The 25,737-nt window shown below is 43.6% G+C and overlaps 1 protein-coding gene across 1 annotated transcript in view; it reads right to left on the bottom strand.

Annotated features, from left to right (window-relative positions):
• LOC142008040 (macrophage mannose receptor 1-like) overlaps positions 1–25,737 on the bottom strand; it is an 80,124-nt gene that overhangs the window by 18,557 nt on the left and 35,830 nt on the right. Inside the window, exons 14-22 of the mRNA XM_074984833.1 lie at positions 21,470–21,557; positions 15,827–15,974; positions 13,778–13,813; positions 13,510–13,679; positions 11,915–11,982; positions 4,666–4,766; positions 4,097–4,239; positions 2,521–2,635; positions 918–1,066 (exon numbers count right to left, since the gene is read on the bottom strand). Of these exons, the coding sequence (XP_074840934.1) occupies positions 918–1,066; positions 2,521–2,635; positions 4,097–4,239; positions 4,666–4,766; positions 11,915–11,982; positions 13,510–13,679; positions 13,778–13,813; positions 15,827–15,974; positions 21,470–21,557 (1,018 nt within the window). The remainder of the gene's footprint in view (positions 1–917; positions 1,067–2,520; positions 2,636–4,096; positions 4,240–4,665; positions 4,767–11,914; positions 11,983–13,509; positions 13,680–13,777; positions 13,814–15,826; positions 15,975–21,469; positions 21,558–25,737) is intronic.

The following is a 25,737-nucleotide window of genomic DNA, read 5'->3' as shown; positions in this document are numbered from 1 at the left end:
TTTGTGTGAAAACTCATCCCCTTCATCCCAGATCACTTGTCAGCTATATGGTTTTATCCTTAATAAGAGACGTACGTAGCCAAGATAGGACAATAAGAATATAACAATTATTCCACACTAGTCATTTCATTTATTTTTGAACCACATCCCTTTATGTTTTGATATTAAAATAAGTTGGCATCATTCGGAGGAAAATTTCAAAGTCACAGCAGAAGTTTATTCTGAAGAAATTATTTCGTGGAGTTTGAGCAGGGAAGAGGATGAAAACAAGGGACACAGATTCCTCTTCTTTGGGGAAATTTTATTCATATAATTGTATTAATCTTGAGAGACTAAGCACTAGTGCATATTTGCAACTGATATTTGTAAGCATACATCATTCTTTTAATTTTATTATTAATTCTAATAATCCCTTACAAGGCTTCAGAGTTACACAGTTATTGTCAGACCATCTCGTGACCTATATTCATGTGAGTTTTTGGACTAGTCCCAGGGAAGTCAACGGGTCTATTCACTTGAGTAAAGTTTGTAGGATAGGGACCTTATCCATCCATTTGTTTGGATTTATATTGCATCACAGAAAAAGATAAAAAGCTAAAGTTGAAGTTTAAATAGAACTCTGTAGCGACATTTACTAGCTGCAAATTATTTCTCGTAAATCTCCAACCAGATAAGGTTCTGGGATTTCATAAAGAAATAATTGAAAATGAAGCTTCAAAAACCTGGTATAAGCTGATATAACTACTCCTTTCTGCTTTAAAAGTGCTGAAACTTTGCAATGTGACCACTTGACTCTCAACAGCAACTAGTTAATAGAAATAAGCCCACATGGGAAATAAATTGTGCAAGTTGTATGTGGTTTGATGGACCTTATCAAATGTATGATGATGTAATGATAATTTCCAATCCACAATTACCTGACCGCGATAATTTGGGAGACCTTTGGCCCAGTTCGTGTAGTAGACCCCTCTTCCATCTGTCCATAGGAACGTGTACTCAGAATTTATATCATTCAGTCCAATCCAGGCATCCATTGAGACATCTGTGAAGTGGGTGATGAGGAATGCTGAAGGAAAACAAACATTTTACAGGTGAAGCCTGGAGAACCAGCAAATCCAGAGTTGCAACTATAGTTAAAAAATAAAAAACAAGATTGTTTTAACAAATGTATCACTTTAGACTATTGTCTGATGGTGACATTCCTTAGATTTTTAACATAAAATCAGATCATTTTAAAAACTGAGCATTGTTAGTACATAGAAGTGCCTCCCAGGACTTTCTCAGGAGGCACAACATGTAACAGTGAACAGTGCAAGAAAGTGGGAAATTGCAAGGAGATTCTTACTCATTTTATGTATCTTGGGCACCTGAAGAGACACACAAAAATGGTACCATCTAAGGGGAAATCATCTGCCAAGTGACTGGTGGTATGAAGGTGAAGGCCGACAAAAACAAGTCTTCACCCTATGTTGGCAGTCCAGGATGCTGCTCAGAGGTGCAGAGAGCTGGGCATCACTGCTCTTCACATCAAGCTGTGAGCTACAGGTGGAAATAGGGCCGAGACTCCTGGACCTGGTGCCCAGTCAGCCCTCAGAGCCCTCCTGGCTCATTGCAAGGAAAATATACCTGAAGTTATTTGTGCATTAGCGAGTACAACACGGCATGGAGAGAATTGCCCTTCTGGATACAGACACTTTTTCTTAGGTAATAACAGCGGACAGGTGATCCTTTCAGATGAAACACAGCCCCTCCCCCACCTCCACATTCAATTGTGCAGAAGCTAAACGTGCATCCTTGAGATCTGGGCTCGAATGGAAGCTTGAGCCATGTGACATCACTGTCAGTTGCGGCAGTAGCCCAGTCTGACTATTCAGCTGAGGCTTTGCATCATACTTGCTGTTGCAGAGAGAAGCACTACACAATTACTGATGCAGGGAGCACAAGAGACAGTGGGAGGAAGTGCCAGACTTGCTAAATGAGCTAGGGAAAGGCTAACAAACCCTGGGATAAGACAAAGCAACTAAACCAGGATGGGAAGCATTGTGTGAGCAACTATAAAAGGGAAGACCAGCAACTCCACTGTTGAGACGATTTCCAACGCAGTTAAGTTTGAAGGTGGGTGTATCTAGTTATCATTGTTCCTAAGCCTGATTCTGCAGCATTTACTCAATTTGAATGGTATTTACATGTGTGCATAATCTGACTTTATCCATTTGGATTTTTTTTAAAAAGCACAATCTGTGGTAGGAGAAATTGTGTGTTAAATTTTGCATTGTAGTACTTGCAACACCAGTCTATCTGCCACTAATTCCTCCAAGTCTGGGAATTTAAAAAGGTGACCTAGGAAAACCACTAATAGATGCTCAGAAATGTTATCAGAATTACACTTTTCTCTTCCAACTTCAGTGTTTATTAAGTACTAGCATCAAGCAAAAGTAGCAGGTTCTATTACACACACTGGGGCTTTACATCTTTAACATGCTGACGTGTCATCTAGTCCAAAAAGTTTAAGCATTTTACCTTGCTCTTCTTCACTAGGTATGGATGCCAGGTTTCCCTCCAATTTTACACAAGCCTTTCGGGCAGCGTGCCATGTCAAAGTTGTGTTGTCACTCACGCCAAAGAGTCTGAAACACTGGAAAGAAAGGTATTTTGAAGGCTGCAATTTGGTGCTTAAAAGTGAAACCATTAGCGCAGGTTGAACATCTCTAGTCTGGCACCTTCAGGATCAGACCAGTGCTGAACCAGAGAATTTGCCGAATCACAAGCTGTCCATATTGTCTAGCAGAATTACCAACACTTATCTGATGACGTGAGTCTGTGCTCACGAAAGCTCATGCTCAAAACTTTTCTGTTAGTCTATAAGGTGCCACAGGACCCTTTGTTGCTGCAACACTTACACTGTTTATTGGACTCTTGGGAGACATTTATGGAGAAATAATAAGAGCTAAAAAACAGCGCAGAACATTGAGAGCCAGGACTGGTGGCTGTAAAAGACTTTATGGGACCATGGAAACTTGGCCATGCCTGTGATAAGTGGACATCTGTTCTAACTAAAATCATGCCAGACCACAGGTATTGCTGGACCAGAGAGCCCTGGAGTAGAGAGGTTCAACCTCTACTGCAGGTACAACATAGTGTATGGAGGGGAGAGGCACGGAAGAAAATATTTTCTCCTTACAGTGTTGATATCTTTGTAACCAAAAGATAAATGTAAATGGGATTTTGAGTTTGCAGGATGAGAGAGCTGCAGCACCACCACTAGAGGGCAGTGCTCTCATATGCGGCTGATGTGTCTGTAACCCACACGTGTACTGGGTGGTGTTCGCTATCCCATGTAGTGGCACCTAGACCTCTTACACAGAGACAGAATAAGTCTCCTTTTTAGCCTTAGTTGAGCACCAGCTGGCCTATAGCTCAGACTGTAGCAGCTCCTATACTAAGTTTGAGCCTGTCTGTGGGCCGTCACATGCACTATGTGGATGACGGTTCACCATAGTGAACTTTGGTAAAAAGTTCTTATAGAACAACAAAAAGGACTGTGAATGCAAAGGAGCACTACATTCATCACACAATGGAGACACAAAAAGCACTTGTGTTTTGTGCATCAGTGGAAAATTCCAAATTAATTCAAACCCCCCTAGGAAGACTGGCATTCATAGTCTCTCTTTCTGAATAAATCCATTTGGGAAAGAGAGGGCTCTTTGCACAGATTTATGGATTTTTCTTTTCAGGTTCACTCTTGTTGAGAAGTAGCTTCACATTTTCTGTTCATGATGACAGCTGTGATTTTGCTTCTCGAATATGTACCAAAGTAAGAAGAAATTACAGAAAAAAACAGTGTACATTTGGTTAGCTATGCAACCTTTTTAAAATTAAGCATTTGCACAGCAATTGCAGGATCAAGGCCTAAGCCATTTTAAACCTATAGTAACTCACACATTCATTTCTTAAATGTAATATCACCAAAATGGCCTGATCTGCCAATCAGAACTTCAGATCATCTCAACCCATACTACAGTAACAAAAGACAAAAACAGATTTTTGTTCAGTTCTTTTCCAAATTAAACAGAGCTTAAGATGTTTGCTACTGTACCTTGTTATTAAACAAATGCCAGTTCTGAGGACATCCTCCTAGAGGTGCAGGGGACGAAGGAGCAAGTGTTGCATGAGCAGATCCATGCAGCCTTTCGCAGATGAAGCGTTGTGGCACACCACAGTTCAGGTCATTCCATGTACCTGAAACCCGTTAAATGTGGAGAGTAAACCTCTGGACGAGACAAAGACTGGAATAGAAATCTACCTGTCTTCTGGTGATTACAGCATCAAAGGTACAGAAGCTTTGTGTCCATCCTCTCCCCCATCACGAGATACAGATATGTGTTATCAGTACAATGTGTATGTGTAAAACTCCTGCAACTTCTGTTCCTCCGCACAAATCCAGGAATTGAGCTACATCTCTTCAGGTCCAGTCCGGTGCCTTTTCCACACCGAATGAGGTTTTTGAAAGCTCCTAAAATGTCTTTTAGTGTGATTTGTGCTCCATAGTCACTTAGATGTTGTTGAAAGTTCCCCTTAATATCAGCCCATGAAACATGTGTATCATCACACTCCTATGTCACACAGGGCAGAGCTGTCAGAACACTGAAGTATTACTGTACTCACCTGTAGTGGTATAAATGACCACACAGTTTTCATCGTTATTGGCAAAGTTGGGTTCATTCGGAGCCCAGGCTACAAAGTTTACTGGGGTTCCATCCATCCAACTGAAAGAAGCAAAGGAGCAGTTGTCACTGGATAGGTCCATTTGTTATTTTTAAGACCACATTAATCCACTTGATTTTATGTTATAGAAATTCCAGCTGAGCAACAAAAAAGCAGCTTGGTGAATGTGGCTGTTGCGGGAAGAAAATCTTTCTGTCAGAGGCCTGATATGAAGACAGAAGCCTAGGCTAAAGTGACGGTCAAAGCTTTGCTGATATAAAGCAAAACCAGGTTGTAAGCAAGAGTCAGGCCTGCTCACAGAATCTAGCAAGAGCAGGGCTGTTATTGTGGAAATGTACACATTCTTAAGTGCTAGACCCAGAACATTCACGCAAACATGTTCCACAAGGGTGGTATTGGAGCATCCCATATCAACTATGTTACGAACAGCCTTTCAAAGTGATTGGTTACAGACTGACCCCTCCTAAAGATAAGGTCAGGGTGACAGTGTGATGGCCAGAGACTAGGGTATGGCCTGGAGTCTCCCAGAATCAGCATAGATTTCCTGGTGACTACTGAAAGCAATTCTGATGATTTTTTATAGGATATTTTAAGAAAATGACAATCTATAACACTGGGGAGGAAGTTCTCCCAGAAGAGCTTTTGTCAGAATTTGCCACCCTAAACGAGATGCTTTGATTAAACCAACATGTAACAACCCATGTCAGAGGGCAGTAACTATGTCAGAGGGGCCACAAGTAACTTGTTTGTACTGGAGTATAAAATGAAATCTCAGACATAGTGTCTTTAGCTTATGTTGGGGATAATGGAAAGTCCTGCCCTTAACTGAGTTAATCCATTGCTTGTGTTAGTGTACCTGTAGCCAGTGAGGAAGGACTTTAAGACTGTGCAGCACTGACAATCGATCTGAGTGCCATCCCTGCAAACCAAGTCTGTGGTTACCGGGCAATTCAACTGAGGCCCGCTATGCCAACTATCTGCGCAGAGCTGGTATGTTACACAGAGAACATGCACCAGGGTGGGCAATGGACGAGGGTAAGGGGGCAAGGAGGACAACTGCATAGGGGCCTGGCATTTCAAAGTGGCTCAGAGCTCCAGAGCACCTCTTTCAAATGCTGCAGGAGCATCGCTCCGCCACTCCATGCAGCTTCTGAGAGCTGGATGGGTGGTGCTAAGTGCTGACTGCCCATGGGTAGGCCCCTTCTGTGCAAGGCGACACCCCTTTGGGGCATGGAGCCTCCTCCACCACAATTAGCCCTGAGCCTGTAGTGGCTGTCAGCCATGCTGACACGCAGAAACACCTAAGCATATTTAACAGCAGCTGTACGTGTGATTCTCATTAGTATTTACAGAAATGATGTGCCCAAAGTCCTGGAGCTCAAGTAAACAATATTTGTGACAGAAAACTCCTCACCCCGCCCAAGCTTTATGCAGAAAGGATTATGATGCAAAGATGTTTTGGAAAAAATAGCGTCTTATGTCCTGTCAGTTTGAACAGTATAATCTGCTGGATCTGTAAATCATATTTCTGTGCATGTATCACTTTTGTGGTTAAAGTTACAAGTATTGTCTACATCAGTGGTGTCCAAAATATAATTTAACAATTGCCTCAGCTCCCCCCATCTCCCAATAACCAGGTACGGCCCCCACCAGCCAGGTGCTGCCTACCTCCTGCAGCCAGGCATCCCCCCCCAGGCCAGGCATCCCTCACCCCAAGTCAGGCACCCAATCAACCCGGGCAAACTGCCAGTGTCTCACCAGAGCCACCGCGACCATGCAAGCTGCCTGCGGCTGGAGCAGTGCTGTGAGTGGAGTGTGGTGGAGGAGCTGCCACCACACACGTGTCCCACCAAGCCACATGTGAAGAAGTGAGTTAACTCACGAAAGCTCATGCTCTCAACTTTTCTGTTAGTCTATAAGGTGCCACAGGACCCTTCGTTGCTCTACAGATCCAGACTAACACGGCTACCCCTCTGATACTTGACAAGCCACATGTGTGGCCCTAATGAGCAGCTTCATCCAGATCACCACATGTGGTGAATGGAAAGTGTATTGGACACAGCAGGTCTGCATATTTGTGCTCCAAATGTTTGTTCTTCTGAAGATCTCAGCAGGAAGTGCAGCTACTGGTGACAGGCTGCTGGCAAAGAAGGGTGAGCCAGAGCTCTTCTGTGTCAGCTGCTGCAGAAAGGGCATTTGGAGCTGACTGGGTAAGCCCAAGCCTGAGAGGTAAATGGGGAACAGCTGCAGGCCTCATTGGCCACAGGGCTATAGAAGCCTGGCCAGAAGGAAGTAGCTGGAGAAGAAGTGGAGCAGCCAGGGAGTGGAAGGCTGTGCTCCCCAGTAGTTTCAGGAGCTAGCTGTCTCTGAGCTGACTGGGCTGAACATTTGCATGTGGGAACTGGTGGTGGTCGGGGGAACTGACATGGACAATAAATGGCACAGGTGCTTGCACAAGACAAAGGTCTCTGCTTGGTCTGTGGGTTCAAAAGGGCCCAAAGCTGAAGTGCCTGTGTGTGAATCTGGTACAGCTTGTGAGGGGATAGCAGTACTTCTCTGAGAAAGGGTCTTAATGGAGGCCAATCCACTTCTTAAGAACTTTGCTGTCAGCATTCAGATTAGGAAGTAGGTAACAGCTGTTGCCTGAAAAGGACAGGGAATTACCCCCAACAGGGGAAAGGTATAAAGCAGGACCTGGGGTTCCCACATCTTTTGTTTTCATTCTGCTTTGGAAATTGCCTGACACACCCTAGGAAAGATAAAGAACTTTATTTAAGACCCAGATCAGGATATGTTCATAACTGGCCAGAAGACTTCACCTGATACCAGCAACTGTTTAGGATAAGAACTGGTGAGTAGCTGTATTTTGAGGGAAACAGAATTAGCTGTGCATTTTTTCTTTTAATCTGGTAACTCACTTTTATCTGTCTGTTCTTGTTCATGACTATTTAAATCCTATTGTTTTGCTTAATGAAAACTCTTTTGTTTATAATCAAGCCCCACATAAATTGGTAGCTGGGGAGGACTACCACCATGCATATTTCTCTTTCATTGATAAAGGGGGCTTAACTTGTGAACCTTCCCTGTGCAAATACTTTGCAGAGAGAAATGGATTTATTTGGGGTTTTGATCCCTTCTGGAGGTTGATTTCCTGGGTGCTGTGCCTCAGAGCTGCAACCACCCAGAGCTGTGGGTAAACAGTGTCTGCATTGCTCTGCAGGGGTGACCTCAACTCTGTGCTTTGGTTGGGGAGACCAGTGGGTCTGGCTCAGTCGGTCAGGGTAGTGGGGAGCATTAGAAAGCAAGAAGGTAGGTGTCAGTGGCATGATGAGCACACCAGGGAACACCCTAAGAGATGTTCTGGGAGCACAGCCTGTCCTAATAGTCTCTTGGTCTTTTTAAACTTACAATATCCTTGTGCTCATAATCACTAAATTAATTTAAATGTATAGCAGCTCACTGTTAAATTAATGTCACATATGTACGTTATTTAGACAAATGCACTAACATACTTCTTACAGATACATTCTCTTTATGCACCTGGATATTTTTTTTCAGAGTCCATTGACAAAAACACATCAGTAAAACAGCTGAGATAATTATTACCTATAATTGTTGGTCTATGGACACATACATCTCTGTAAGTTACTGGGACAACTAAAAATGAAAAAAAAAAAAACCATCTCAGCCTTCTGGAGGGGAGATGGGCAAGTAATCTGTCAAGGCTGCATATCAGCACACAGCACCACCTATATGTGAGCACTTTGTATATTTTCTTCAAAGATAACAAGCTCAGAACATTCCCAGTTTTGGAGCCCACACAATTATAAAAATAAAATGTGAACATACTGCTTCTCGTTCGAGAAACTTCCAAAGCCAAAGAAGAAGAAATAACATGAAAGAAATAAAGAAAGATTATAACCAACAAGCATCAGTACCTCAGCAGTCAAGAAGAAGGATGAAACGCAGTATGGGAGAAGAACTGATGGTGGCAAACAGAATTTCTAGTAATTTGTCCAGAAAATCAGTGTGGCGTATAAAGCAATAGCTCCAGAAGGTGGGACTGTGTCTTCTGGAACTACTATGCATTTGATGGACTTAATTAATGATCATGAAAGTCATATAAGTAAAACACAATGAGGCATCTGGAGTAGAGCGAGTGGCTGTTTGGAATGTTTGTATCTGGCATAACCAAATGTCCAAATAATAATTTGTCTCTCAGTCTGTGGCAATAGATGGAAAAAGAAGGCTATGCAGAAAGACAGACCTTGGAAATAAAGGAGAGCTATTGAATCCCCGTGGACTTGCGGAGAAATTCAGGTGGTGTCTTAGCACTCCTTAATCTCTGAAGAATCTTGTAGGAAAACAAATACATCTATCCAGCTTGTATCCCATTCCCTCTAAATGTTATCAAAACAAAAAAGCAATCAAGTAGCACTTTAAAGACTGCTTTTTTGTTTTGATAGTATATAGACTAGCACGGCTCCCTCTCTGTTACCTCTAAATGTTGACATCGTTGTCACCTGGAAATTACCTTCCAGGTAAGGAATGTGACCTCAGAGGTATTAAGTTTTGGCTGTTATGACTGCTATCCAGTAGGGCCAGGAAGCAGTGGTAGATCCCTAGGATAATCAAGATGTCATTTTCTGCAGACTAGGGAAGGCTACTACAGTCCAACTGAGGCACCTGTATTCAATTAAGTCTCAGTCAGGAAACTACATTCTCCACCCCCTACATCAGGCAGACAGGGTGCAATGAGAAAGAAGAGAGGACTGGAGTTTAGAGGTATGTTGCTGAAGAGATGAAAGACCAGAGAACTGCAGGAAGAGAGGCCCTGTCTCAGCAGAGCCAGGAGACTTCCTCTTCCATTGTCAAGGTCTAAAGGGGAAAGAGGTAAGATATCAAGAGTTGTTGAGGGGGCCTGGAGCTCAGAACTCTTCCCTGATTCCCTTCTTTGTCACTTTTCTGAGCCACTAGCAGGGCTCTCAGTGCTCAAGAATGGGGCCAATAGGTGATATCCTAGCCCCCTGCCAAGGTAAGTGTAGAACACACCATATCAACATAGGCAGATTTGTCACATGGCTAACAGTGATATCTGGAGATGAAGACGGCATGCTAATATATAGGGAAACAATGTCAGCAATAGGAAAAGACATTCTGCACATAACTGGATAAGAGTAGAGGAACCCCCAACGTTGTTGACAATGCCAGAATACTGAGTAGTAGTGTAAAAGTGAAAATCTGGACCTAGAAAAAAGTTCATATAAGAGACAAACACCAACTCAAAAGAACATATAGGCTGCATCTACACTAGCAAGTTCTTTCAAGAAAACAGGCCTTTTCTGAAAGAATCTATGAGCATTTACACACAAAATATGGTGTTTCCATCTGAAATCAGAAGAAAACAGCACTTTTTCCTGTGGCCCTCTTCCTCTTCCAGGTGAAGAAGAGAACCTTTTTCTGAAAGATTCTTTCCAAAAAAAAAAGTGTGGATGCCCTGGGGGCTCTTTTTTCAAAAGAACAGTCCTCATGGTGCTGGATTTTTCCATCCCTGTCCCGTTCTTTTGAAAGACTGGGGCCTCTGTGGACACTCTCTATTGAAAGAGCAGATCAGTTTTTTTTATCCACTTTTTTGTGTGTTGATGAGCTCTTTTGAAAGAATTTTTTTTCAAAAGCGATCTTCTGGAAGAGTGTCTTTCAAAAGATGATTGTAGTGTAGACGTAGCCATAGTGTCAGCAAATCCACATACTGAAGCATTGTGAATGTGAGGCTGGAAGTGCCAGCTGTGATCACAGAAGAAATCCTTAATGAACCATGGCCAGAAAGATCTGACCTTTTAGAGAAGAAAGGAGGAATGATGCAAGAATCCATCTACTGCACAGTAGTTCCAGAAGAGAGTCCCCCCTTCTGGAGCTATTACTTTACACACCAAACACCTTCTGGATGTGGTGTTCTGTTCCAGCTAGTAGCACTGAGACAACTTTTGTTTTAAGAAAACGTTAGATAATAAGGTACAGAAAATCTTATTTTCTCTATGTAAATGCATGGTATGCCCACCTCTTGAATAGTGCATGTAGATGTGGTCACACCATCTCAGAAAAGATACAATGGAATTGAAAAGGGTTCGGAAAAGTGTGACAAAATGAGTAATAGTGTAAAGGAGTTCCCATATGAGGAGAGATTAATAGGACTAGGATTTTTCATCCTGTAAAAAAATTGACTAAAGTGCGATATGAAATCACGACTAGAGTAAAGTATATAATGAAGTGCTATTGACTCCTTCCTGTAACAAAAGAAATAGGGAGTCATCAAATCAAATTAATAGACAGGAAGTTTAAAACAAACAAAAGGGCGTACTACTTCATACAATGTACAGTCAACATGTGGAACACCTTGCCAGAGGACGTTGTGAAGCCCAAGACTCTAACACAGTTCAAGAAAAAAACTAGATGAATTTATGGAGGCTGTGTCAATCAAAAGCTATTATCCAGGATATACAAGGATGTGTCCCTAGCCTCTGTTAATAAGAACCTGGGAATAGGTGATGGGATGGATCACATGATGATTACCTGTTCTGTTCATTCCCTCTGGAACACCTGGCACTGGCCGTTGTTAGAAGAGAAAATACCTGGCTAGATGGGCATTTGGTCTGACCCAGTATGGTCCATTCTTTTGTTTGTTTAGAGAGAGATAAATGTATCTGCTCTGCAGCCATACCTGAGAGTTATGTGGCTTTTAGCTTGTGCAGTAGAGGCTCATACATTTAGCTCAAGAGGTCCCAGTTTTGATCTCACCTGCTGATGACCAACCAGGGTCTGTCTACATCACAGAGGCTCACTACTAAGAATCAACTGATTAGAATTTGGAATTGTCTTCTGCACAGTGGTACAGATCCAAGAGCAGGAATTAGAAGAGATAGGTATGTTTCCAGAAAGAACTTTGCAAATCCAACAAAAGTATAGAACTTTTACATTTTGTCATCTATTCGCCAACTTTTTCTCTTTATAGCTTAAATGGTTTTATTTATTTTCTAAATAGAAAAGTTATATTCTGGAAATTTTGACAGGCTTGAGCTCCAAACCAATTTTGTTCAACTTTGAATTTTAATGGCTCCTTTATTGGCAGCTTTGCTAAATATGATACATGTTGTAGTATGTTCTACAAGTCCGATATTCATCATTTACTTACCTAAACTTTTTATCAAGACTCACACTTAAACCAATATATAGGGAATCTCCAAATTCATAAAAGAAGCTCTAAAACAAAAATAAAATTAAATGTAGTAAAATAACTGAAGTTCTGGGGTCGTTTCAATTGTACAGCATGCATAGTCAGCAATGATTTGTTAACTCGCTGGTGGAATAAGCAATCTGTCATATTATGGAATAAATATGAAGAATATATGTCTGTCACCTAACTGCCAATATTAAAGTAAAAAAACGTGGAATGGGAGGAAAATGAAACAGAGGAAAACCTACCTGGAAGACAACATTGAAACTGAAACAAAAGTAAATTTTTGAAGAGTTTAGGAGAGTGCTTTGAAGTCCTGATTAAAAAGTTTCCATAATTTTATTTTTATTATTACTGTCCTCAAGTGTTTTTTTCTGCAATACTACAGAATGTAGAGAGTACATATTTGCTAGCTTCTAGAGAGCTGTTCATTTTGTTAAACAACAGAACTTTGACTGTATCAGGTATTCAACAAAGAAAGTTTTAGGGAAAAACATTATCATAAAAATGTCAGCTATTAAATGAAATAACCCAACCCTTTGATCTTTTAGATTTACAACAAAAAAATGAGAAGTGTCAAAGACAACTATTGAGAAACAAAAAACACATTTTTGCTGGCACCAAAGTAGTGTCCCATCCAATTCTAATTCTCAGTTGTCTTGGTTAAAATGCTTTACAATGGTAAACCCATTGCTCATCCCTTTTCCTTTTCTACCTCATGATAATTAGGCTACGTCCACACTAGCCCCTTCCTTTCGGAAGGGGTATGGTAATGAGCAAGTTGGGAAGATGCTAATGAGATGCTACCATGAATATGCAGTCACCCATCAGCATAATGGCAGCACCACACAATTTGAAAGTGCTGCTTTCGAATTGCACACCGTCCGTGTAGACGGGGGCCTTTCAAAAGGACCCCCCTGGACTTTTAAAGCCCCTTCCTAAAACCAAATAGAAAGAAGGGGCTTTCGAAGTCTGGGGGCCCTTTCGAAGGCCCCCGTCTACACGGGCAGCATGCGATTCAAAAGCAGCACTTTCAAATCGCACGTGGCTGCCATTATGCTGATGGGTCACTGCATATTCATGGCAGAGCCTCATTACCATCTTTCCAACTGGCTCATTACCATGCCCCTTTCAAAACAAGACTGTAACTTTATGATTTTATGTAGAATGAGGTTTCAGCAGCTTCCTTATATTCCATGGTTATACCACTGGGAAATTTCCACATGTGCTGACAGCTGAGTAATTCAAGGTCAGATTATGAATGCCATTAAAATACTGTTGAGTTTACTAAAAGGAACAGCTCTCTAGAAACTATCAGCTTTGCACTCTCTAATTCCCTTCTTGTACAGAAGCTGAGGATTTATACACACTTGCAAATATACCATGATAAATGTTCCAGCATATTTATTGCACTACAGTTCCAATTACAGATGAGCCCTGACCTTTGCTGTATGTTACATCCTGATCCTGACAAGGTGGTGTGGATAGATATATAGCTTGACCATACACAACTTCCAAAGTTTCAGAAGCAGGTTTGTAAATAAGTTTCTTACATATTTCCACAGAAATCTCCGTTCACTTTCACTCTCAATGACAACAAGATCTCCAGAATTCTTCTTGCAGTGCTCTCGGGCCTTTTCCATAGGCAAAGGTTTATGGCTGAAATAGTACTCCTTGTCCTCATATACAATCCAACTGTCTTCACTGACTTTATATGTATAATCTGCCAGATAAATAATGAATACACACAGAGTATTTGTGCTACAAGTTAGAATCATTATATAGGAACAGTCTTCTGGTAATAGAAAATACAAAACTTACCAAATGTGGTATTTGGTTCAGGTTTTAATGTTGCTCCTGTAAAATTAAATCAAACTAATTATCATTTTAAAGTGAAATAAGAAAAACTCCAGCATAATATGATACATTTTTTATTTTTGGACACACAGTTCATAAGAATATGTGACAAAATGCTGAATATTCAGCAAAATATAATTTAGACCCAATCAATGATTCAGTTTAAAGAACATATTCAGCTCTTCAAAATGCTGGATTTCAAATATTCATAATATAGAGTAGAGACATAAGATACTTTGAAATGTGTGTCCTAAAATATGTGTTGGGTGCTGAAATCCACGATTCCTATTTAGGTGAAATGGTGTCTTCCATTTTACGAGTGAAATGAATGAAGCTCTTTGGCACGCTTTGGCTGTGTGTACACTATAAAAATAACTTTGAAGTTGCTTACTTCAAAGTACAACCTGGGAATGGAGTAAGAACTTCGAAGTTGGGCTCCCTAATTGAAAGTTAACTTCGAAGTAAGAGAAAATGTGTGTAGACTCTCTGCTGGCTACTTCGATGCAGTGCTTAACTTCAAAGTTAGTTCCTAGTGTAGACGTACCCAATAAGTTTCAATAGCTACGTCTACACGTGAAGCCTACATCGAAGTAGCTTATTTCGATGTAGCGACATCGAAATAGGCTATTTCGATGAATAACGTCTACACGTCCTCCAGGGCTGGCAACGTCGACGTTCAACATCGACGTTGCGCAGCACCACATCGAAATAGGCACTGTGAGGGAACGTCTACACACCAAAGCGGCCCACATCGAAATAAGGGTGCCAGAAACAGCTGCAGACAGGGTCACAGGGCGGACTCAACAGCAAGCCGCTCCCTTAAAGGGCCCCTCCCAGACACAGTTGCACTAAACAACACAAGATCCACAGAGCTGACAACTGGTTGCAGACCCTGTGCCTGCAGCATGGATCCCCAGCTGCAGCAGCAGCAGCCAGAAGCCCTGGGCTAAGGGCTGCTGCCCACGGTGACCATAGAGCCCCGCAGGGGCTGGAGAGAGAGCGTCTCTCAACCCCTCAGCTGATGGCCGCCATGGCGGACCCCGCTATTTCAATGTTGCGGGACGCGGATCGTCTACACGGTCCCTACTTCGATGTTCAGCTTTGAAGTAGGGCGCTATTCCCATCCCCTCATGGGGTTAGCGGCTTCGACGTCTCACCGCCTAACATTGACGTTAACATCGAAATAGCGCCCAACACGTGTAGCCGTGACGGGCGCTATTTCGAAGTTAGTGCCGCTACTTCGAAGTAGCGTGCACGTGTAGACACGGCTAATATCTTTTCACTGAAATACTTTCCATCAAATCTGAAAGTTGCAGCAGCTAATACATGTTAGCATTCAGAATCTCCCTGCTCCTTAACAGAGCCAAAAGTTTTCCTTTAGATTTGCACTATCAGATGGATGACTCTACTGGCTGGTGATCTTTTCATCAGGCCATGAAGAGCGAGTGAAATAAGGGTCATAGGCTGTGTCTACATGGGCACAAATCTTCGAAACAGCCATATTTCAAAGATTACTAATGAAGCGCTGAATTGAATATTCAGCACCTCATTAGCATTAGGATGCTTCTGGCCGTGGCACTTCGAAAGCGCTGTTTTCGAAAGCGCGTGGCTCAGTGTGGCTACACGGGGGTCCTTTTCGAAAGGACCCGCACCTTTCTAAATCCCCTTATTCCAATCAGTGAGTGGGATAAGAGTATTTCAAAAGGTGTGGGTCCTTTCGAAAAGGACCCCTGTGTAGCCGCACTGAACCGTGAGCTTTCGAAAGCAGTGCTTTCAAAGCGCCACGGCCAGAAACGTCCTAATACTAACGAGGTGTTGAATATTCAATTCAGTGCCTCATTAGTAATCTTTGAAATGGCCATTAGCATAGCTATCTCGAAGATTTGTGCCCGTGTAGACACAGCCACAGTGGAGAAGAAACTTTTGCTCTTATATATGTCTAAATTTAATTCAGGGATTTGAATTACTTTCTCCCCTTCGTATCCACTGATTTAAAGAAGGAAGTCATCCTACCTTTTCTGATTTGACAAATCCAGTCACACAGCCTTTCACAGTACATATCATTCCACTGCATGCCAGGGTACCCATTCAAGAACGTTCCACATTTTTCATTTCCATGATAATTATTGGGTTCTCCCTCTAGCCAGTTTTCATAGTTTACCTTTGGAGGGAATACAACTTTGTGACTATTTTCTTTTCAAAGAAGAACAACTGTGTGCTCTGCTTGACAAGCAATGAGACAGTGTAGACTGGGACTGTTAGGGAAATGGTACACTCTGCTGTTACCAGGTGAAGGAGAAAAACATTGTAACTCTTCTTTCTGCTTTAGAAGCAGCACTAAGGATCACAGAATCATAGGGCTGGAAGGGACCTCAGGAGGTCATCTAGTCCAGCCCCCTGCTTCAAGCAGGATCAACCCCTACTAAGTCATCCCAGCCAGGACCTTGTCCAGCCAGGACTTAAAAACCTCAAGGGATGGAGAATCCACCACCTCTCTAGGCAACTCATTCCAATGCTTCACCACCCACCTGGTGAAAAAGTTTTTCCTAATATCTAACGTACACCTTTCCCTCTTCGACTTCTGACCATTACTCCTACTTCTGCCATCTGACACCACTGAGAACAGTTTCTCACCCTCCTCTTTAGAGCTCCCCTTCAGGAAGTTGAAGGCTGCTATTAAATCACCTCTAAGTCTTCTATTCTGTAAACTAAACAAGCCCAAATCCCTCAGCCTATCCTCATAGGTCTTGTCCACCAGACCCTTAATCATTTTTGTTGCCCTTCGCTGAACCTGCTCTAGCAAATCCATGTCCTTTTTATACTGGGGGGCCCAAAACTGGACACAGTATTCCAGATGTGGCCTCACCAGTGCCGAATAAAGAGGAATAACTACTTCCCTAGATCTGCTTGAAATGCTCCTCCTAATGCACCCCAGTATGCCGTTAGCTTTCTTGGCTACAAGGGCACACTGTTTACTCATAACCAGCCTTTCATCCACCATAACCCCTAGGTCTCTCTCCATCGTACTGCTGCTGGGCCAGTCAGTCCCCAGCCTGTAACAATGTTTGGGATTCTTCCGCCCCAGGTGCAGGACTCTACACTTCTCCTTATTGAACCACATCAGATTTCTTTTGGCCCAGTCCTCCAATTTATGCAGGTCCCTCTGGATTCTCTCTCTACCCCCCAACATATCTACCTCTCCCCCTAGTTTTGTGTCATCCACAAACTTGCTGAGGGTGCAACCCAGTCCCTCATCCAGGTTGTTAATAAAGATGTTGAATAACACTGGCCCCAGAACCGAGCCTTGCAGCACTCCGCTTGAAACAGACCGCCATCCAGATATTGAGCCATTGACCACTACACGTTGGGCCCGACCATCAAGCCAGCTTTCTCTCCATCTTATAGTCCAAGGATCCAATCCATATTTCCTTAACTTATGAACAAGAATGTTGTGGGAGACCATATCAAAAGCCTTGCTGAAGTCAAGGTATATCACATCCACTGACTTCCTCATGTCCACAGAGCTTGTTATGTCATCATAGAAGATGATCAGATTGGTGAGGCAGGACTTGCCCCTGGTGAATCCATGTTGGCTACTTTTGATCACTTTCCCCTCTTCCAAGTGCTTCAAAATGGATTCTTTGAGGATTCCCTCCATTATTTTCCCAGGGATTGAGGTAAGGCTGACGGGTCTATAGTTCCCTGGATTGTCCTTCTTTCCTTTTTTAAAGATTGGCACTATGTTTGCCTTCTTCCAGTCACCCGGTATCTCCCTTGATCTCCAAGAGTCTTCAAGGATAATGGCCAAAGGTTCAGCAATGACCTCTGCCAATTCCCTCAGTACCCTGGGGTGCATTAAATCCAGACTCATGGACTTGTGCACATCTAGTTTTTCTAGATAGCTCAGAACTTGTTCCTTCCCCACAGATGGCTGCCCTCCACTTTCCCATACTGCATCATCTAGGACCATCATTGGGAAGTTGACTTTGTCTGTGAAGACTGAGGCAAAAGAAGCATTGAGTACTTCAGCTTTTCCTGCATCATCTGTCACTAGGTTACCTCCCTCATCCATTAATGGCCCCACACCTTCTCTGATAACCCATTTATTGTTCACATGCCTGTAGAAACCCTTCTTGTTACTCTTCACATCCCTTGCCAGCTGCAGTTCCAATTGTGCTTTCGCTTTCCTGATTACTGCCCGGAATTCGCTAGCCGTATGTTTATACTCCTCCTTAGTCAACTGTCCACGTTTCCATTTCTTGTATGCATCCTTCTTGAATTTAAGCTGACTAAGGATTTCCCTGTTAAGCCAAGCTGGTTGCCTACCATGTTTGCATTTCTTACTACGCAGTGGGATTGTTTGTTCCTGTGCCTTCAGTAAGACTTCTTTAAAATACTTCCAGTTCTCTTCAACTCTTTTCTGCTTCATCTTTGTTTCCCAAGGGATCCTGCTCATCAGTTCTCTCAGGGAGTCAAAGTCTGCTCTTCTGAAATCAAGGGTCTGTATGTTACTGCTCATCCTTCTTCCTTTCGTCCAGATCCTGAAATCTACGATCTCATGGTCGCTGCAGCCCAGGTTCCCCCCGCCCCACTTCTATTTCTTCTACTAGTTCTTCCCTGTTTGTGAGCAACAGGTCAAGTTGCGCACGGCCCCTGGTCGGTTCCTTCAGCACTTGTACCAAAAAGTTATCCCCAGTAGTCTCCAAAAACTTCCTGGATTGTCTGTGTGCTGCTGTATTGGTCTCCCAACAAATGTCTGGATGATTAAAGTCTCCCATGAGAACCAGGGCCTGTGATTTGGAAGCTTCACTAAGCTGCCTGAAGAAAGCCTCATCTATCTCCTCTCCCTGACGTGGCCGCCTATAACAGACACCAACTACAACATCACCTCTGTTACTTCCACCTCTAAGCTTAACCCAAAGACACTCACCTGGATTTTCTCCTTCCTCATACTGGAGCTCTGAGCAATCATACTGCTCCCTCACATAGAGCGCAACTCCTCCTCCTTTTCTCCCCTGTCTGCCCTTCCTAAACAATTTATAACCTTCCATGACCGTGCTCCAGTTATGCAAATTGTCTCACCAAGTCTCCGTTATTCCAGCCACCTCATACTTGTGTGACTGTGCCAGGGCCTCTAATTCTTCCTGTTTGTTCCCCAGGCTTCTGAAATTAGTGTACAAGCATCTTAGAGACGGAGCCGATTGGCCCACTTTCTCCTCTTCACCCAGGAAACCCACTTGATACAAGGAAGTTGTCTAGCCCTATCAACAAAGGTAGCAGCCATGTCACAGGCTGTAAAGATGAAGCAATGACCTACTGGGACATAGCGTGGGTGTCTTTTTGGATGATTCAAGTCAAAGTTAAGACTGGGCAGTACTGTCACAGGTTTGGTTTGGTTGACTCAAGTCTATTAAATGGGTGAAAGGTTAAAAAAAAAAAAACTTAGCTGGACCTGTTTTACAAAATTAATTATAACAGTAAGCAAAAGAATTAAGATGAAGAGACTGGCACAAACTGCTGTTTTTTCTTCAATATTTTTGAAAAAGACTAATTAGGAGTTTCCAGTCTTTTGTCAATGTTAGAACAATTGTTTTAGTAACAAATTAAGATGGTAGTAGGATGCAATATATTATCCATGACTGAAGACAAATGTTTGTGCTTCTAAAGGTTAAATGTGACAGGATGAGGTTGCCATGACTTTTGGGCATTGCCTTTTTACCATCTTTGTTGTAATGTTTCAAATTACATGCAAAGGTCACCATAGCCAGAAAGTCATCTCTGCCCAGACTACTCAAATGTAATGTATTTAGGCCTATTATGAAGGGTACTCGGAGTGTCAAAATGTGCAGACTACGCCAGACTAATGGTTCATATAGCCCATTATCCTTTTGACAGCAGCCAGAAACAGGCACTTCAGAGGGAATGAACAGAGCCAAACAATTATTGAGTGGTCCAAGGTTTGTTGCTCAGTCCCAACTCCTAGCAACTGGAGGTTTAGAGACCCCAAGAGCATGGGCTTGCATCCCTGACTGTCTTGGCTAACAGCAATTAATGGACCTATCTTCCAAAGCACTATGAGTCGAACATTCTCTTTCTAGATTTGATGCTCCTGGAGCATGGAAAACTAGGCTGCTCACAGCAGTATTTCCAGGAGCCATTATCAACCCAGACAAAAGGCTTATGAACAAAGACAGCCTTGGGAGCTCTCAGAAAGTATCCATCAAAGCTCAGCTCTCACATCAGCACAGCCACATTTCCCAGAATGCACTGGGGACTTTGTCACAATGCTTTTCATCCTTTTGCCTGTGACAGTCTCTCTGTTCACTGGAGCAGGGACATTTATGTTCCAGTGTCAACACAAGGGCCAGGGTTTAAACATCAGCTGAGCATACAACATCTGCTTATACAGCCTGTAGGCACCACTTCAGTGTAAGGCTATGTCTACACCAACCCCAAACTTCGAAATGGCCATGCAAATGGCCAGTTCAAAGTTTACTAATGAAGCGATGAAATACATATTTGGCGCCTCATTAGTATGTGGGTGGCCGCAGCACTTCGAAATTGACGTGGCTCACCGCCACACAGCTCATCCCGACAGGGCTCCTTTTCAAAAGGACCCTGCCTACTTCGAAGTCCCCTTATTCCCATCTGCCCATAGGAATAAGGGGGCTTCAAAGTAGGTGGGGTCCTTTCGAAAAGGAGCCCTTTCGGGACAAGCCACGCAGCGGCAAGCGCGTCAATTTCGAAGTGCCGCAGCCGCCCGCATGCTAATGAGGCGCTGAATATGTATTTCAGCGCTTCATTAATAAACGTCGAAATGGCCATTTGCATGGCCATTTCGAAGTTTGGGGCTAGTGTAGACATGGCCTAAATGTTTAATAATAAATACTAATGATACATAGTGAGAGCTGGTGGAGTGACAGGAAACATAATGCATAGAATGGAGTGGGGAGAAGGATTAGGTCTACACCCTGGGGGAGCAGTGCACCACACCAGGAAGTCTTTTCAGCAAAGCAGGGCATATGACAGAAGCTAGAGATGAAAAATCCGTGTTACCCCATCATCCTTTTCCATCCACCCCTGGGGCTGGTGCCAGATTGTTCCTTATAGAGCATTTTTGTGTGCTTTGTCATCTGACTGAAAGCATCCCAAGTAATGGGGCTCTGGCTCTTCCCAAATGTGCCCTCTTTAGTGGGGCAAAGCCTTATGCTTTGTACTAGACCCCCCCCATCTGCAAATTAAGATATTGAATATAGTCTACAAGGCCCCAAATATGACATTGATCATTGCAAGGAATCCAAGCTCTACATCCGCACTTGCTGATAGGATTGGAGAGCTCTTCATTACCCTGGCAAATGTTTAGATTTGCCAAAGCAATTAGAAATCTTTTGGTGTTTATGCAAAGAAAATAATGCTTGAAGTGAGTTGTTTAAAGCTACTAAATTATGTCGTTATAGCATCAAAGATCACTGATCAACTTTCATTTGTAAGTACTGAGTACAGGTATGTTGCCTTGTGTAAATGGTGTTGTGAGATCACACAGCATAGCTGAAGATGGGAAGAGGACAGATGGAGAACTACGTTGAGTAAAGACTGCATGAAACAATAGGATAAGTGCAGAAAGCCAGCTGCGGTGCAAAACACCGAGTTACTCACTGGAGAGCCGTCACTCCAGGTAAATCCTCCGTCTGGATCCAAGGCACTTAAACCCATCCAGTATGAGTTATGGTGACCAGCTCTGTCCCTAGAATATTGTAGGTATAAATATATATAGAGAGGACAATATATAAATCAAAGCATACATAACATATATACAGAACATTTTAGGACTTTCACCATGTTGATAAGTGTGAATGTTTCCTTTTAGATCTCAATAAGGTCAGGGCTATACTAGGAGATTAAGCTAAATTTAAAGGTCTTAGGTCCATATTATAAACCATTATTCTTCACTACAGAGCTCAGTAGGTCAATTTTAAGGGGCTCTGAGATCAGCTTTGTAATGCCAAATTCACTGGGGCAGCGTCTACGCTATGAGATAAATTTGAATTTATTTATATCGATTTTCTAATTTTGGAATTTATGTTCGATTTTGACCATCCTCACTTCACACTGTGCTCCCTACAAAGGCCAGTCATTGCTGCCACGCACATATCCCAGTTCCCTCATCCCCATAGCATTCTGGGTATTCTCGCTGGTCTTGATGTCATCTTCCCCCATTGCATTTTCATCATTCCCCTCCCGATCCCTGAAAATAGGTCAATCCATTGGAAATAATGCAGAAAACACTCAAAATTACAAGGAAGAATTTTTGGTTTCCCCACACATTACATTGCCAATACAGGTGCAGCGACTGTATTCTCAACTGGCCATCCATCCCACCTTCCATCATTGCAGCAAAAAGAATTTTTTGCTTTCCCCCATGGCAGCAAGCCCAGGTATAGGCCAAGATGGGGGTGGGGGGTGTTGCTGAATGACCAGTTGAAGTATTCTCACCTGTCGGCAGCAAGCCCCTTTGCCACCAGGGAAGACTTTTCCCTGGTGGCAGCAGCAGCGAGCCCAGGAATGTGCCAGGGGAAGTTGGGGGGTGTCACTGGATGACCAGCTGAGCTGTTTCTTCCCCACAGCGGCAGCAAAGCTACCAGTATCTTAACCGCTGGGGGACACTTCCCCATGTGGCAGCAGAGCCTTCTCTTTACCATGCTACTGGCAGCATTGCCAGCACTGAACAGCAGGCACATCCTTTTATTGGGTTGGGTTGGGGGCTAACCACGTGATGTGCCTGAGTGCAGGCAAGACCCAGACCATGTGGCACCTGTGGGGGAGGGAAGGGGATTCGCACAGAAATGTAAACCACTGAGAAGTTTCTCGACATGTTACGCAAGCACGACTGCCAGCACGGCCTTGTTGACACATGGTACGGTGGAGCAGAGGCTGGTGCCAAGCAGCACAGAAAAAAATAGCAAGTGTACAGAGAGTTGAGAACTTCCTAGAGGGGCTGTTTGAACAGGTAGATGCACTCACATCACTAACAGCATAGGAAGAAAGAAGCCATTTTTCAGGCTGTCTTAAACTGTCGCTGCTCTGCCTTGGAAAATCAGGCTCTTCCTGTTACTGGAGAGCAGCAGTCAGAGCGTGGCAGTGAGAGGGGCATTGTGGGTTACATACAGGACACCTTTGGAGGCTAATGAATTTGATTTTAAGACGTGGCTCTTTCACACTGGTCTGTAATCAAACTTCTGAATTCGAGCTTGACACAGAAATACCCGTCAGGTACCTGCGATTTTGTAATCTTGAGATTAGTGGTCCCAAAATCGAGCCAATGGGCTTTACAGTGAAGACAGACGCGTGGTAAAATCGAGCTAACTGAATTAAATTTGACTATCTCATATTGTAGATGCAGCCTGGGGAATAACTCCTAAAAGTTAATTTTACAATGCTGACCTATGCAAGTGCAGGCAGCAGCATTATTAAAATCGATTTTATTAACTTCTGACACTATCCCACAATGCCCCTTGATGCATCAATTCTGGTCATCACTTTACCTCCGCTGCTCTCCAAGCTCCCATCTACACTAGCCCTCCCACTTCTGGAAGGGGCATGGTAATGAGAGGAGCAGAAAATGCAAATGAGGTGCAAAATAAAATATCTCATGCCTCATTTGCATATTCCCATGAGATCGCACATCTGGAAGATTCCCTTCCAGAAGCAAACGCTGCTGTGCAGATGGGGTCCTTCAGAAGGAAACGGGGGTCTTTCGGAAGGAAATTCCCCTTCCCAAAGACCCTTGTTCTGCAAATGAAGAGAAGCAGGGAGGAGAGAGCAGGAAAACCAAGACAAAAAAAAAGAAAGAGAGAGAAAATGATTTCTTTTCCAAGATGAACAGTTTGAAATCAATCTTTTCATAATTTTCATGAAAAAAATCTAATAAACAAAAAACTGTTACAAAACTACTAGAAAGCAGAGAGATTTGCAATTTTCAGCTTTTTTTTTTTGATGGACCCTATTTCCTACAGGTTGTGTCACTTTTTCCATGTCTTTCAGATGCATTACAACTCATCATCTGCATAAGCTCAACACTGGTAAATACGCAGTTACAAATTTCCGTCAGTACTCTAGAATACGGCTCTTGTCGGTACCACCACTAGCTTCGCTGTATACCTGGTCACAACCCGAATGTTATCTTTGACAACTTTGTTTTTTACCTCCACCTACATCCAAGCCATAGCAAAACCTATTGTTTTCCTCAGACGTATTGAAAATAGTTCCTTCTAATCTAGCAGGTCCAGGTCCTCATTGTAGCTCAGTCTGTCAGTCTTTAACTTATATTGATTCCCACCTTGTTCCCCTTCACTCACAGGCTATACCTAGGCTCCAGAGTTTTGGCAACAAAATGGCCAAAAAATGGGGCCTTCCATATGTAGAAGATTTGGAGCCGCTGCTGGTCATCCCACTGCTCCATGACCAGCTGGTCCCACCAGCCCAAATTGGTGTGGTGCCTCCAGATCTGCCTGTGCACTGGGGGTGGGGAGGGGGTGGTTACAAGTTTGAAGCTCCTGCAGCCAGGATGATGGTCCCAAAGATGATCTCAGGGTCGACCTCACTGAGGAACAGGAAAGCAACTTCCAGGAAGTGCAGCACAAGATGCAGTATGTCCTTGAAGGGCCATCGCAAGCAAAGGGGCAGGTTGAGCTGCGTGCCACCCAGGAAGCAGCTGTGGCATCCAATATTGAATGGCTAGCCCAGTGCGAGCTTTGCTCTCCCTTGAAAGAAGTACGCAAGCCTGCAGCAGGAGCAGAGAAACAGCTGTCCAGGAGGATCACTTTAAGTGCATGTCTCCATAAAGCTCCAGCACCAGCACTTGGAAGCAACTGGTGACCTGCAGCCCTGGCTGAAGTGGTTCTAGGTGGCCTTTCAGGCGACAGAGCGTCCCATCTGTCTGGCTGCTTGCGGGTGACAGAGTGGATTGCCGTGTCAATACATGTTTTAGTCTGGATGCGCTCTGTCAACAGTTTCATTGACAGATCTCCCCTGATAGACTTCTACTGACAGACGCCTGCAGTCTAGACACAGCCACAATGATCTGCCAAAATCATCTCTTCCACTACTCGGGCCATTTCACCTCCCCTTTGAATGCACCAACTTCTAGCTCCCCATTGAGCTGCTTGTGAGTCTAACCAAGTTTCTTCACTTTCAAGGGCCTACATCACTTAGATGCAGAGTGCACATCCGAGTCTGCCTTTTTGGCACTACTCCTTTCCCCTCTGTTCCACCAGTGACACCAGCCTTCTTTTCCTTCTCGCTCACTGTGTTCCAAGACTACCCTGGTACTTGGAAACACTTCTCAATTCCCGTTTGCATAGCCACGCTCCTCCTCATCCAATCCCCTTTGGAAGCCTCACCTTTGAAATCTCACAACATATAAGTCGCATCTACACTAGCCAGCTATTTCGAAGTAGCCGTGCCAACTTCGAAATAGCGCCCCCCATGTCTACACATGCCGAGCGCTATTTTGAAGTTGAAATCGACGTAAGGCAGTGAGACGTCGAAGTTGCTATCCTCATGAGGAGATGGGAATAGCGCCCTACTTTGACGCTGAACGTTGAAGTAGGGTACGTGTACATGATCCGCATCCCGCAACATCGAAATAGCGGGGTCCTCCATGGCAGCCATCAGCTGAGGGGTTGAGAGACACTCTCTCCAGCCCCTGAGCTCTATGGTCGCCGTGTGCAGCAGCCCCTTAAAGCTCCCCACCCCCTTATTTCCTGTGCAGGAAGCTGAGAGCTCGTGCAGGCAGCAGCACTGCCATGTGCCCAGGCTGCACGTCCCTCCACAGCCTCAAGCCAGCACCCTGCACCCCATGGCAGCCAGCCAGCCCCCCAAGTGCCCACAGGGCACCCCCCCAAGGGGACCCAGGGCTCCCAGCC

Source organism: Carettochelys insculpta, chromosome 2 (genome assembly GCF_033958435.1).
Source record: "Carettochelys insculpta isolate YL-2023 chromosome 2, ASM3395843v1, whole genome shotgun sequence".
Lineage (NCBI taxonomy): Eukaryota > Metazoa > Chordata > Testudines > Carettochelyidae > Carettochelys > Carettochelys insculpta.
This window is presented reverse-complemented; position numbering and strand designations above follow the sequence as displayed.